Source organism: Saccoglossus kowalevskii, chromosome 17 (assembly GCF_978046115.1).
Source record: "Saccoglossus kowalevskii chromosome 17, keSacKowa6.1, whole genome shotgun sequence".
Lineage (NCBI taxonomy): Eukaryota > Metazoa > Hemichordata > Enteropneusta > Harrimaniidae > Saccoglossus > Saccoglossus kowalevskii.
Window position 1 is genome coordinate 32,399,111 of NC_140657.1, and position 16,536 is coordinate 32,415,646.

The following is a 16,536-nucleotide window of genomic DNA, read 5'->3' on the forward strand; positions in this document are numbered from 1 at the left end:
TCTGTTCATATAGATGATTGTACATAGTCTGTCAATTGCATTTTCGACTTCTTCTTGAAAATGATCAGCTCAATTTCGTTGATACCTGGACACAGTTACCTTGGGTGGGCTTCTGTCAGATTTGTTCATTTTGTGATGGAATCTTCAATTCTCAATTTTTTGGAAATGTTTTTTGTCATCTTTGGTGAAAAATGCTATTTTCGACTTTTTGAAAACTACCAGCTCAATTTCTTTGATACTTGGTATGTAGGTACCTTGGGTGGACCTTTGGCAGATTTGTTCACTTTGGGACAATATTTTTGATTTTAGATGAAAATGATATACCGCAACCGTTTTTTTTAGATACTTGTTATACATGTACCTTGCAAGGACTTCTACATGGTGTATTAGATTAGTTCCTTTTGTGACATTAGGGAAACATGTTACTAATTTCATACTTGAATCAGAGTTGATGAATCTACTACTTGAGTACTATTGAATTTATTTAATATAACATATGTGTGGAGACAGTTATAATACAATGTAAACAAAGACAAGGTTATTCGTTTAACCACAGTCCCTCTATCTGGATAGAGGCACTGTGGTTTAACCACTATGATATTCATGTATCTATTTCAACCATTACCCCCGGTATGTCACTTGTTACATATTTATTCTAGTTGTTGTTGTCTTTATGATGACTGTCGGTAATACAATGTAATTATATCCAGGTTTGTTAGTTGATCTGTGTATTGAATAAAATGAAATAAAATGAAAGGAATATAAATATTTCATAATCAAAAAAAAAATACATTTGCTGTATATAAAGTACAAAATGTGATAATTGATGGAGATAATATGTGGAATATGACTTTGTATCTCAATTCTGATCAAAAATATATTTTTTCTAATATGTAAATAAGCCTGACAAGGATTAGCAATCGCAATGCCAAAGTATACTATATTTTTTAATGATAAAATATTCACAAAGATTAGAATACATGTTCATTCAAATATTATATTCAATTATTCTGGGATATATGCATCATTACTCTGAATGTACCTGCACCTATTCACATTTGCAGGTCATACAATATGTGAACTGATCAGACAGGATCAAGTTTCACATTGTGTATGCTTTACACATTATGGATAAGATATTCAAATATGGCTAAAATGACGCCTAAACTATATCAAATGTAATGTCATAACTGATCACCTCGTAGTTCATACATTTCATGTGTGATTCCAACAAATTGAATTATCAGAGAGAAAGTATGTATTAAGTGTGGTGTTAATTAACATGGCAATATTATCAGTGTTATAAGTAGTTTAAATCAGTTAATTGAAAATCTACAACATTGTACTCACAAAATATATGACTTACTGGTATTAGTTAAAATAGATTGTCTCAAACGTAAAAACTGTCTGTACATACAGAGTTCCATAATCAAGAGAAGTAGATGTTTACCAAGTATTGTGATACCAATAATTCGACTAATGTCCAGTAGTTTACTGTATGATTCCTTACGATAATGTAGGCTTTGCTGTCTACTGGGTATTGTTAGCCTCAATATTGCCACAGCTGTAGCCTCATTTCCACACAATTCCTGCACATGCAGCTACCATAGACCCATAGCTGCACAGGTCTTAAATTGTTAGCCTCAATATTGCCTCAGCTGCAGCACAGCATTAATTGTCACAAAGCTCCTCCACATATACATGTATTAGTGTAATGTCTCATTTAAAGCTATAGAGATTAAAATGGATGGTTTGTGAGCTTCATGTCAAAAATGTACTACATTTTTGTAAAAAGGTAGAAATATACTTGATTATACTATGTTGATTATTCCAAAATAAATTACTCATCATTATCAAACATCTAAATTGAAGTGCATAAGCCAAGAATATCTGTAACATTGGCCACGTTTTCATAAGGTTAATCATTGGTATACGGTAGTATAGCATTACTGATATACTATTGCCCATCAACTACAGCTGCTTCAACCACTTCAAGTCCATCATCCACAGCAGCTTCAATAACATCTTCAGCTTCAATTGGAATTTCATCCACTGCACCAGCTAAATCAAAAACAGCTTCCTCTGGTTGATTTAGTTCAAAGTTGTTAATATTTTGACGTAACCATCCTATTAACAATGGTATGTTTGTATAATAACCATATTGACCTTCTTGAGCACAACCATGACCCCAGCTGACAATTCCTATCTGGACAAACCGATAAGAGTTATCACGTCTGTCTACCATTTCCCGCACAGCCGGACCTCCAGAATCACCCTGGCAAGAATCTCTAATTCCGCCTTCACCTTCACCTCGTCTGTCTTCTGGTGTAAGTCCACCAAATCCTGCACAAAACATTCTAGTAGTGAAATCGGGTTCAAGATTGACAGGTCTAAGACTTCGTTTGCATACATCATCTTCTTGTAAAGGAATGGCTATTTGTTTAAGGCTCTCAGCAAATTGACGTCTTGGATCACGTGGATCTCTAGCTATTTCATGACCATAACCAGTAACAACCATATATTTTTGGGGGGTTAATAATTCATCTACAAAAAATAAAAAAAATAATGTATATTTGACACACAAACTCATCAAAACTAAATTAGATAAAAACATAGCAAAACTATTGAAACCTTGCCCGCAAGGGAATAGTTGATACAACTGGTTAAGTTGAGACCAGGAATTGGCTAAATTCTTGAAATAGTGAAATTTTATAACATAATTTTTCTTACTACCAATAATCATTCCAAGCTATACATACCAGTTATTATCAGATGCTTTAATACAGGCATAGTAATGTAATGGATTAGACTGATGTACTATTACACCATATACAAATGTAACTTGTATGCAGTATTACAATAGTAACTGTTGCTTACATACTCAGACATGTTTAAATTTATTGAATAACTGACAGCTGTCTCTATCTTATTCCCCAAATTTGAAAAATGTTTCAACTGTATAACAAGGTATGGTGGTAATACTTGATTGGTCACATTTTTTACAATCTCATGAACTTTGTTGCAATGACTATACGAATAATTCATGTATTGTTTCTCCACTAAAATAATCATTAAGGCAATTTGAAATAGAAACTGGTTCATTATTACTAGAATATGTGATAGGAAGTTGTAAAACAGTGAATGGTTCAACATTCTGATATGCACAGTGTTTTGATAGATACCCATAAATATACTTTGTAAAGTATGTAATGGCATATTATTACTGTTTACGTCACATTGTTCTAATATATCAAATATAATCACAAGAAACTCATGGGCATCATTTTCTACAAGAGGATTAAATAATTCTGTACATTTAATGTATTTCTGTAACTGTAACTGTTGTCACCCAAATACATCTGGATTATAAATGATTCCCATTCACATACCGGTAACAAACAAGATGGTGTTTTATTTTTTCTGCATTGCTGGGTTTTTGATTTGGGAAGAATGTAGCTCGCAAATGCTGGAGTATGTATTAATACTTGTATATAACATTTTGATAACATGCAAGTCCAAGGTTTTGTAACTCAGCACCAGGGAGTCCATTTATAACAACTATCCAATCAGTACTCAAAATATTCTTTTGCTACAGGTGAAACTGATTTAGTAATTGCATTACATTTGAAGATATTTCACTTTGATTTGTTAGTCTGTTAAATTTGTTCATTAATTGATCGATAACATTATCAACTTCATGGGTAACAACGACTAATTCTACATGATTTCCTGACTGAGGAAATACTCCACTATTTACTTCAAGGTTTTTTTGTTTACTGTACTGTTGAGGCTGTGACTTGCATGCTCTTTTTTCCTGCATGTATTTGCGATTTTGTTCACATTTTAGTCTAAAACTTTTTAAGTCGAATGACATGCACGTATATAATTGTGCAAAGTTAACTCAATAGTCTGGATATTAGCAAGTACTGCTCAGTTAACAACTACTATATATGCCAACTTATAGTATAATTATCTTATGTGACTTAATATATAGGATATAACTGATTGTACAGTAATAACTTTAGAAAACTTATTTCCTGAAGAATACTGAATATGCTTTACAGCAACTTATAGTATAATTATTTTATGTGAACTCTAGGATATAACTTATTGTACATGTATAGTAGCAACTTTACAAAACTTATTGCACATAGTAACTCACTGAACAATGAGGACTAGTACTGAGTACAACTGCTTACTTTAGAATACTATCTTATAATGTTTAACCACAGTGGTCTTGAATATTTCACTGAACAATAAGGACCAGTACCGAGTACAACTGCTTACAGTAAAATACTATCTTATAATGTTTAACCACAGTGGTCTTGAATATTAACCTTGACCAGATCTAATTACCATACAATGACTTCTCACAAAGATCAAATGTTAACTAATGTATAAATAGAAGACATTTTCTAGTAATGAACTCCAGATGGCTCTAATTATAATAAGATGGAAAAACATACTCAAGTTGCACAATGGAAATAAAATGATACACATAGTACAAAGTTAACCCAATGCAGCTATTTGAGAAGATTACTGCTCACAGTATAAACTGACAAATTTGTTTGAAAATAAACTTTGAACAGATCTGATTACCATACAGTGACTTCACACAAAGGTCAAATAGGCATTTTACTATAATGAACTTAAGATGGTACTGGTTCCAAGGCAAGGCAAAAATGACCAACTAACATTCTTAAAGTTGATGCTGTTTTAGCTAACAAATATAACAAGCAGCCTATATCTGGCTGAGATAGCTCCACATGAGGTTCCTATATGTATAATATCAAAACAATCGGACCAAAAATGCCAAAAGTATTCATCAAAATAAGAGAATTGAAGATATCATCACTAAATGAACAAATCTGGGAGGTCCACCTGTAGTACCTACCGTATATAAGTATAATATCAAAGCAATCGGACTTGTGGTTTTTAACCAGAGTCAAAGATATCACTTTTTACCAAAAATGCCAAAAATATTAAACATATCATCTTGAAATGAGTATTTTTCAGGACAATATCAGCAAAACATTCTTAAAGGTTTTACTAATTCACACAACTGTCACCTATTTCACATCACCATCAAGAGCAATACTGCTATTGTTACCTAACACAGAGGCAGAAAACTACTATCAAATGGGAATATTCAACTTGTCCAGTGCCACCATCTGATAGCACTTGTAACATAACTGATTATGAACCACCAAATCTGATAACAAAAACATCATGCAGATGTTCTTTAGACAAAGACAATGCATCCAACTGGACAACAGCCATTCTACATGACACAATTTCAGAAGTCAAGCACCGAGCAATGCCAAGAAAGCATAAAATGTACTAACTTAATCTCCAATTTTGTATATGGTCATAATTGTTTCCGGGGGTGGGGGGTTTGCACGACACAATTGGTTGAAATAATTGTGTCATTTGTATAAATTAATATTCATTAGCAATGAATTAGCTTTCCGATAGAATACATGATAGTTCTAAAATTGACTGATTCTATTTTTACGAACTAAAAAAATAATCAAAAAACTGATGTAAAAGTGTTTTTTGAGACACGTTTTTTATCAGACTCCAGCAAACTGTTGAAATTAACCACAGTTTTTTCTTTAACTTGATCATAGCAACTCACGAAATTCATGGAGAGTGCAGAAGTACGTTGATTTGGCAATAAGTTTCGTTGAAGATGTAATGAAAGATGTAAGATGTAATGAAGATGTAATGTGTAATGAAATCGCTGAAATTATTTAATCTGTTTGAAAAAGGGAAGTTGTTGCTTCGACGATGGCCTACGAACGACTTTGAAACATTCCATCCAGATCGGACAACGTCCTCTCGTGCTAATCTTACCTTGATTGTTTTAATGCTAATGAGAGAAGAAGCTTTAAAGTCTCAGCCTTGGGATTGTTGCAGTGTCTACAACCACTCTTGAAGTTAAATATGTTAACTTTAAAACATTGCATGTTTATCCCTGCCCAGGAGATATCAGAAATTGGGCATTTGTATCATTGCAATATTTTTTATTATTTCGTGTGAACACAGTTCATTATTACCCAAGATTTTTAAGTTTGTATTTTATATTTTTATTGTATTTTAGAATTTGTAACATTTCAAGTATACTAGTACACCATACCTGTTCAGCCAGTCTTCATCAATTTTCTAATCAGGGCAGTTGTAGCCCACTACTAATATTCTCATGCATCACTTGTTGACTATATATAACACTTTGTGGCCGCAGTCCCAACTGCCCATTCTTTCAATTGCAGTCATGCTGCAGCCACCTGAAACCTGCCCCTTTAAAACTAATATCTGGTGGTCCTCGTCTTTCATAGTACAAATAGTGCAAGTGAATGAAGGTGACTAATAAACAAGGGATGAATCTGTCTGAAGGTCTGAGATCCTATAGTTTATTTTCACCACAAGCTTTCGTTTTTCAGCCCTAAATTTACACTTCATTCATTTGTGGTGGTTTCCTCTTTGCCAAATAAATTGTGTTTTTTTTCATGTATATTGCACTGCCTCATGCTTTGTGTCGTAAATGAATCTTATTTCCTAGTTAATATAAAATGTACAGTATTAATCTCACAGTCCCTTATAGAATAATTGCAAAATAGTGTAACTACAATGTACCTGGTATTTATATCTCAGAAAAATTCAGAAGTAAAATACACTCCAAATTTTGGTGAAAAATTTTGTCAAAGTCTGCTAGCAAAAATGTACCTGGAAGTTGAAACTCATCTGTATCTGGTAAACACACTGTCCTCACAAATGGTCCAAGTGCAGCAGGATGATCTAGATGTAATAATGCAATGTCATAATCAAGATCATCATCACGAGTATCATAATCAAAGTCTCTATGTACAATTAGGTGATCAACATCAAACACTTGAACCTTTGGATTGATATTAACATCTTGTCTTCTGTTGGTTACACCTATAAAATATATAGAAATAGTAGAGTTAACATCATTCTCAGTCACAATTAATATAAGCTGAATTACAAAATAATAATAAAATACGCTCTTTTCATTTCTGGGGTGGGGTGGGGGTGGGGGGTAAAGCTCCAGTCAGAACTCATCTAAAGTCCAGCACTTAAAATGCATTCTGAAAAATAAAATTCACTAGTCGTGAAAAAGTAAACAAGTCCCTAAAGTAGACAAGTATAAACATATTTATTCTAAATCATATAATTTATTTTCAGCATTAAACATACATATGTACATTTAATGTTTTTTTGAAGACAGACTGGCAAATTTCAGGAAAGAATACCGGTTTGTTATATAAAAACTTTCATGGCTAGCAACTGTAAAAATCAAATCAGACTGAAAAATAAATGACATGCATCAAGGTATAATAGATCTTATGTATGTACATCCATCATGAAAATGTTCTGTAGAATTTCCTTTGAATTTTCTTTTTTTATAAATTTGTTATGTCTTTTTTAAACACTTACATTAACAAATATTGACAAAACAAACAAAAAATGATGGTACAGTATACAGTTCAAAACGGAAACACAATCCAAGTCTACCCCCACGCCCCACCCCCCAAAGAAAAAACAAAATAAAGAATGATAATCGCTTTGTTACCAAATAGAATATATGATGTGATAAATTTATGCCACCAGAAAAAAATAAGGTACAAATAATAATAATAATAATAATAATAATAATAATAATAATAAAAATTTACAATATACATGTAGTTTTAAACTAGTCAAGTCTATACACCCCTTAAATGTATGTGTGAAGTTTGAACAAGATTAATTCATGCATAGATATTACTCAGGAACAAAATCCATTCTAACAAATGGCTACTAGTTTACCCAAGCTGCCTCCATCTATTTTTTTCACTTTGCTTGTCTTACTTGTCTCCAGAACAAATTTAGAAGTTCACATGTATATACAACACAATGAGCAAAAAGTTTAACATTGGCAGGGTGGAAAGTTTTTATTTTAAATGTCCGTTTTGAGAAATCATTGCTTTGCAGTTTGGTGGATTTTATATAATATTTTTGTTTCTAAGCCTGTGACTTCAATGCATTTTGACTCTTAGTTCAATTAGTTCTCGTTTCTGTCCACAACTCCTGCCAAAATAGAAAGTTGTTCAGCATACGTGTTCAATAACTGAATATGGCGGTCATTTTGTTTCAATTTGAATACAATTATACAAGATTTTATGAGTTGACTAGATACACGCAAGTGGTATCAGTAGTCACCATTTTAGAGTGAGCATACTGCTTCTATGAACAAATTTTACTCTGCAACTCCATTAAACATTATAGGCAAAAACAATCTTCAAATCAGTACTATTTAAGACTTACCAAGTCTAATTTCAATATCCGAGGCATCTATGTTTCTAATATAATTCCTAAAACAATGGGCAGCAGAAAGAACCCAGTTTGGACTAATCAGTGAACCGCCACAGAAGATTTCTCTCTGAAAATTAATATGATGAAATTTTTAATAAACCTTATAATTTTAAGTAAAACTATAAAGTATGGCAATTACATACAGATTGTCTGTATGTGTATTTATCCTACGTATCATGTAAAGACCATCTGACAAAGCCATGTGATATCAATCCCGGCAATATCATACACTTTTGTGTTTTATTACCGAATCTGTGGACATGACCGTTTTTTTATTCCCTTAACAATGACAGTGCAAGCGATTTGTTTTTCCAAATGTACCTTTTACCAATCTCACCTGAAATGTTTGATATCACAGATAGAATTAATTACTGCACATTTGCGTGAAAGGTGCCAAATTTGTACTAATAAGATTGCGATGCGTTAAGAAAATAGTCGCGAATCAGATACATGTAAAAATAGAACATCTACATACTATTTTTGCTAAATAGCAATAATGGGTCTACAATGTAGATCATGATAATAAATAATAAAATAAATATAAGTTTATATAGCGCCTAGTATCCATCACAGTGATGCCCAATGACATTTAGTTTCACAGATAGGCTTACTGAAACAGGTAAGATTTGAGTTTGGTTTTGAAGATGTTAACATTTGGAGCAGAACAGATGTCATTTGGTAATTGATTCCATAAAGATGGTGAGGAATGGGCGAATTCCATTACTGATAACATAGTACCTACATGTTCTCCTCTCTTTTCAAATATAGCAGCTTGCCATGGCCAGGCACCCTCTGCAGCATTATTACCACCAACAATCCGAGCACGAGAATCTAATTTAGTATCACCAGCATGACCACATGGAGAATAATCTAGGGAAAATATACACATTGTTATAACAAGATTTAGATTTTCAGTGTACTAAAAACAAACTTAGAAACATTGGAAAGAGTATATCGAATAATACAACAAGTCATTGTTAATGATCCTGTTGGAATTAGGGGAAATGTTATTTATGCCAAAAATAGAGTAATATGACTAAAAGCATGGTCAGCTATGCTAAGATTCAGAAAAGATGTGAAGCATGATTTCAGAGCTTCAAAGGGTGAAATTTTCATAAAGGAAGTGCTTTTGACATTTTGAAATCATGTGAGGTTACTGCGATTAATTTAAAAAGAAAGTTTTGACACAGTAATTATGATCCAGGGAAATAGGTGGAGACTAAAATATGACCCCCAGACAGCCATCTTGAAGCTGATCTTGAAAAAAATAATGTTTGTATACCTGCAACCCAAATGTATAATTGTCATCATACAAAGTTTGATAGATATTGTCTAGTCAGCTCTGAGAACTGGTTACTATGGACACATTGATTTAATGACCAAATTACAAACAATATTAGGTGATACATGCAAATATCTGATATGATATATTGTCTGTGTACAAATCTAAAAATCACATACACATTCAACTAAATATGTATATTGTCATATCTAAGCCAGTTTGATTGAAATCTCCAAGAACTGTATGGTTGCGGTCAATGTTTCAATATATGATTTACCATAATCAAAATGAAATCAAATTATCAATCAGATCACAAACCAAAATTAGATGCATATTCACCTTTGTTATAAGCATTGACAATTATGCTAATAGTCATTAGCTGTCTGTATTACCTTATTCATACATATCTTAATTATTTTACTATTATCCTATATATTAATCTTTTTACATGGAGACAATTAAGTTATTATTATTATTTTGACTTACATGAGTACTCGAATCATCACCGTATTTTTATATGGCTTCTAGCTATCACAATCAGCATGGGTCCTTTATGAGTGATACCAAGCTGTAAGGCAGTGTTATGGGTTACCCGCCATGGACCCTACCTTTGATACTCACACCCTCATGAGTGATACCAAGCTGTAAGGCAGTGTTATGGGTTACCCGCCATGGACCCTACCTTTGATACTCACACCCTCATGAGTGATACCAAGCTGTAAGGCAGTGTTATGGGTTACCCTCTATGGACCCTACCTTTGATACTCACACCCTCATGGGTGATACCAAGCTGTAAGGCAGTGTTATGGGTTACCCACCATGGACCCTACCTTTGATACTCACACCCTCATGGGTGATACCAAGCTGTAAGGCAGTGTTATGGGTTACCCGCCATGGACCCTACCTTTGATACTCACACCCTCATGAGTGATACCAAGCTGTAAGGCAGTGTTATGGGTTACCCTCTATGGACCCTACCCTTGATACTCACACCCTCATGGGTGATACCAAGCTGTAAGGCAGTGTTATGGGTTACCCGCCATGGACTAGTCTACCTTTGATACTCACACCCTCATGAGTGATACCAAGCTGTAAGGCAGTGTTATGGGTTACCCGCTATAGACCCTACCTTTGATACTCACACCCTCATGAGTGATACCAAGCTGTAAGGCAGTGTTATGGGTTACCCGCCATGGACTAGTCTACCTTTGATACTCACACCCTCATGAGTGATACCAAGCTGTAAGGCAGTGTTATGGGTTACCCGCTATAGACCCTACCTTTGACACACACACCCTCATGTATTTATTTACTTATTTATTGACTCTTACACAATCCCCGGAGGGAAAGAAAATGGTCACAAAGTACAAGGAGAAATATATATATAAAAAAAACAAAACAAAAACACAATATACTAAATAACAAATACAATCACTAAATTACTAAAAAATACAAAATCTCTAAAATACAATCTAATATAAAATTACAAAATTGACAGCAGGCATTAAGATGTCAAGTAAGACCCTGCTTCCTGACTTCAAAGCTTTTACTTATGAACTGTGCTACTGGAATAATAATGTTTTCATTCTGTAACAATTCCATGAATTTTTTCTCTGCAGGTTTATTTTCAAATGCTGGGATCATATCCTTAGCTTTATTGAACAGTTTGGCACGCAACTCATTATATTTGTTGCATTCCAGCAGAAAATGCATTTCATCCTCAATTAGACCTTTGTTACACATGTCACAAACCCTGTTGTTTAGTGGGATTTTTTTATGACGACCCATTTCAATTTTGAGACTATGGTCACTAAGACGAAATTTGGTAAGCACACTACGCAGTTCAAAGTTTTTTAGCTTGACTAAATATGGCTCAAGTTTTAAATCTGATTTGATTAGCCGATATGTTCTTAGTTTGTTTTTCTCATTTGCTTTGGTGCGGTTATCATTATGGACCTCACCTTTCCATTTTGTTAGAAATAAATCCTTGATGCCCAAATCAATTTGTTTCATTTGTGCCGAGGTTAATTTATCACAGTTGTTAACTGAATGATATAGTTGGATATTGTTTAATAATGATGTCACTTCTAGATACCATGAGTGATATCAAGCTGTAAGGCAGTGTTATGGGTTACCCGCCATGGACCCTACCTTTGATACTCACACCCTCATGAGTGATACCAAGCTGTAAGGCAGTGTTATGGGTTACCCGCCATGGACCCTACCTTTGATACTCACACCCTCATGAGTGATACCAAGCTGTAAGGCAGTGTTATGGGTTACCCGCCATGGACCCTACCTTTGATACTCACACCCTCATGAGTGATACCAAGCTGTAAGGCAGTGTTATGGGTTACCCGCCATGGACCCTACCTTTGATACTCACACCCTCATGAGTGATACCAAGCTGTAAGGCAGTGTTATGGGTTACCCGCCATGGACTCTACCTTTGATACTCACACCCTCATGAGTGATACCAAGCTGTAAGGCAGTGTTATGGGTTACCCACTATGGACCCTACCTTTGACACACACAGTCTAAATCTATACATGGCTCAATGCTTGATTGCTTTTGAGGTATAACTGCATCTTTACCCTCTCACATTTTGTATGCAGTCAATCATTTTCACACATGAGCACAATCTTACAAATAGAAACTTAATACTCACCGACTTCAACATCTGTAATTGCACTAATCAACCATTCTAATCTCTCATAATCTTCAATAAAAAAGAGATGTTGTCTTGATGGTTTTGATGCAATATCTACCAGTTGTTTTTTGCTGGCTTGACTAATCCCAACACAATGTACATCAACATGGAATTCCGTCTTCAGTTTATCAGCTTCATTTGCTGGATCTCCTCCTATGTTGGACTTTCCTAAAAAATTGTTGTTAACATTGTTGTAAACATTGTTGTAAACATTGCTGTAAACATTGTTAACATTGCTGTAAACATTGTTGTAAACATTTTTGACAGGTGTATGTATCATGCCCTGTTGCGTCAAAAAGTGGATTTTCAATGCTGAATATTGATAATCCCATCAATTATCACTTTTTTTTATCTTTTTTTACGTTGATGTGTTTTAATTATCATACTGTATCCTCTGTAGTAGTGTAATAAAGTTACTATTATTTTTTTTTTAAATATGTTTTTGTGCCAGGTGACAGCTACGGACATTGTGTGTTACTGTTGTATCTCCTGACTTTTTTTTGTATGTGCAAATTGCAAGTTCATGTTTGTGACTACATGACGGGACTGTGCAGCCATCTCCCTATCAAATGGCAATTTTAATACGCTATATTGGCATCAACCAGGCTCGGTCGAACACGAGCACCTGTGGACCTTAACCACGGTTCCCCCAAAGTCGGATTGGTTAGCGAATGAAAGATACTATTATATATATTATGTGTATAAAACACATGTATTGCCTTTGTTTTAATTGTGGACTGTGCAGTGTTAATTACCATGCTAATAAATTAGTTTGGTAGTTCTAGTTATTGGTTTCAGGCTATTTTAATTTTAACTTATTATAAACTAACTAAACTTTCTTTTATAACTTTATTGCTATAGACTAATAGGAAGATTGTATTTCTAAGAATGCAATAAAGATATTATTGCAGCCTTCAGCCTTCGGAGAATTGTGAGTAAATTTAGGCTTAGTGATCATAATTTAGAAATTGAAAGAGGCAGACAACAACGACCAAAAATTCCTGCGGATGAGCGATTTTGTAAAAAATGTAATACAAATTCAGTTGAGGACGAACAACATTTTATCCTAGATTGTGAATTTCTCAATAAAGAAAGAGGGGAGCTGTTTCAGGAAATAGGAATTAAAAATAAACTAAATAAAATAGATAATTTCATTAAAATAATGACGTGCTTCATACCCCTGGCAAAGTTTCTAAATAAGGCAAAACAGAAATCAGGTATATGATAGCTATCACCTCTACATTGGGAGAATCCTGTAACTATCATTAATTTGTTTTTCCTATTAAGCTTTTAACATCTTTTATTTTTAATTTTATCTTATAGTCTAGCTACTGTATTTTTTCTTATGATTTGTATTTTATTTACCATACTGCGCCCTCTGATGGCATAGTAGTGTAATAAAGTTATTATTATTATTTTAATCAGAAAAACTTTTGTATCAAGTTTGAGCTACATAAGTACAGTGATTTCATCTTAGAATAACTCAAGGTGATGAAATATTAGTTGTAATTCAATAAGGAATATGTAATGACTTTGATACCAGACAATAATCATCATTACTGAGAAAAACTAGGTGTAGTGAATTGAGGATCCCTTTGTGAATGTTATGAAGTTACTAAGTAGAATTGTGAATGTTATGAAGTTACTGAGTAGAATTTACTACAAACCATCAGTAATGAGGAAGAGTGCCTTCTTGGCAAATGACCTGTCTACTAGTGATGCTGCAGCTTGTGGAATCATTATTTCTCGTACAGTTTTCAAAGCATCTTTAGTAGCTGTACCTCGTCTGCCTTGATGAGCTGAAAAAAAAAAAGGTTTTTGTATAATTAAAATGAAGCTGTAGTTATTTTTTATCACATATACTACCTAGAAAATGTTTGCATGCAACTGAAAATTGATGTGCAAAATAAGAATGACATGACTCAATTCCTGTCATGGAATAGGAAACAAAAAATAAAAAATCTTTGGGTGATCTAAGCTTAAATTTAATTACATTATAATCACTATTCATTGAACTCATATTATAGAGTAATAATTTATTTGAAGTTAGCCTTTTAATTTAGTTTGATAGTAGATATATAACAACTATACTGACTTTAACTTCAATTTGCAGGGTAGAAGGTCAGTGTGTGTACTCAAAAAAACAACAACTTTTGTTAAACAATTTTAATTTAGAATCTTAATATGAGTTACAGGGGGTTGTCCGAAAAACCCGGAACCGGAACCAGAACGTAAAATTACAAATATTTGTAAGCAAAAGGACTCACAGGACTTAAGTGTAACACATTAACCCAAAACGTGAAGTGCGCCCTCAAGCGGAAACATCGTACATGTAAACATGCGCTTTTGGCCTATTATTTCATCCACATTATTAGAATGAGTGTATACATAACTACAAACTGTGATATTAATAATATACAAACTAAATCCATTAATGCAATATCACTTATATTAAACAACCAGTATGTCGAAATGTTTTTAATTTCACGTTCCAGTCCGTTTCCGGTTCCGGGTTTTTTAGACAACCGTTACAGGGCCTTTCCCTTATATTTGCAGATTCACTTATACAAGTATATTCAATGATTTATTTTAGTATTAAGCTGGCTGAATTGATTCAATGTTCACACTAGTAGTCTTCCATTTTGTTTCTGTAACACACTCATGTGGTACAGATCTATCACCTTTGCTATCCAAGAATTATTCGATTAAACTATAATATATTATGAATAGAATTAGATACTTACTTGCATAGTCAATATTATCCAGTGCCTGGACAACTAATTCAGTTGATGTTAAATCATCTGATAAATGAAAATTGATAATTACATCTGAACCATATGTCAGCACCCCAACACGTGTACCACCCTTGTCAGCGGATACTCCCACCTGAATAAACAACCAAAATTTGATTTCATCAATTGTCTGCAGCCACTTCAAATAATGAAATCAGTAACAAATTTTAACAGACTTGGTAACGAGGCAATATAATATTTCACAAAGATATAAGTAGATTTGTGTTCGATTCTATTCAATATGTCTGACTAGCAGTCATTTTGTTCAACAAAAAATTTGCTTATATCTCAAATTTACACTGTTCCAATAGATCAAACGTGGTATACAATTGTGTTTCATCAAAGAAAGTTGATCAGTGTTGTGATTTAATCAATGACGATCGAATTTAGCCTAGATAGACATTAAAAGCTCCCAAGTTGTTTTGCAGTTCAAGATAATTGGTTCACAGCGTAAAACCGGTACATGCATTCATACAAAGAAAAGCATATATTGAAGAACAAGAACAGACAAGGTTGTGACAAAGGCTATTTTAATTAATGTTGGTCCATATTTTTATACAAAAGTATTTTGCAAATGAAATTTTCATATTACCTGTACATGACAATGTACGGTGAAATTTGTTTAGCATGCAGCTGGAAATTTAATTGAGTATCCTCCATTTTTGATTCTGGCCATAAAAACAGGTTTGGCATGTAAAATGAAATCATTAGGTTAGACAACTGACCTAAACTTGTTTGTTTACTTCTGGGTCAGATTACATTATAACACATTTTTATTCACATGAAAATTAATGTTAATAAAGAAAATAAATACATACCTTCTCAACAAGCCTCTTGACGAAGTTCAAACCTATTTTGAAGTTTTCTTCCCCAACGCTAGCAGATGCATCTAGCATAAAGTACAAATCCAGACCTCCGGCATGGTTAAGATCTATTGTACGTCCCTCAGGGCCTTCTGAAGAATTTGCGCTGATTGTGTTACTTATATTAAAAGTTGAAGTGGATAACAGTTGTAGAGTGTCAAAATGTTTGGCAAGTTTAGGTGCAACCTCGTTAATATCGTCAAAGTCATCGGGATCTAAAAATACAACAAGTATAGTGCATTATTTCAAAAAAAATGATTAACTATTATAACATTTCTAGGAGAAGATCAAAAATACAAACTGGCCTTAATGAATTGAACTATGGAACGGAACATATGTTTGTTGCTGATACTTGAACCAAATAGAAAACTATATGTCTGTCTGGACCAAATTTAACAGTCTGTCCTCTATCATAAAGCTCTATAAAACTTGCTGCAATTAGTTGAAACCATGCAGACATAAATACTATGATGTGTTTCAATAAAGAAAATATACTACCGGTATAAATAAACC

At 33.5% G+C, this 16,536-nt stretch overlaps 1 protein-coding gene across 1 annotated transcript in view; it reads right to left on the reverse strand.

Moving 5' to 3' along the window:
- Window positions 1–464: 464 nt before the first annotated feature.
- LOC100373330 (complement factor B-like) overlaps window positions 465–16,536 on the reverse strand; it is a 30,279-nt gene continuing 14,207 nt past the window's right edge. The window contains exons 9-16 of the mRNA XM_085492400.1: window positions 15,979–16,238; window positions 15,113–15,254; window positions 14,036–14,167; window positions 12,327–12,536; window positions 9,119–9,246; window positions 8,329–8,443; window positions 6,727–6,939; window positions 465–2,544 (exon numbers count right to left, since the gene is read on the reverse strand). Coding sequence (XP_085348526.1) covers window positions 1,958–2,544; window positions 6,727–6,939; window positions 8,329–8,443; window positions 9,119–9,246; window positions 12,327–12,536; window positions 14,036–14,167; window positions 15,113–15,254; window positions 15,979–16,238 — 1,787 coding nt within the window. The 3' untranslated portion in view covers window positions 465–1,957. The remainder of the gene's footprint in view (window positions 2,545–6,726; window positions 6,940–8,328; window positions 8,444–9,118; window positions 9,247–12,326; window positions 12,537–14,035; window positions 14,168–15,112; window positions 15,255–15,978; window positions 16,239–16,536) is intronic.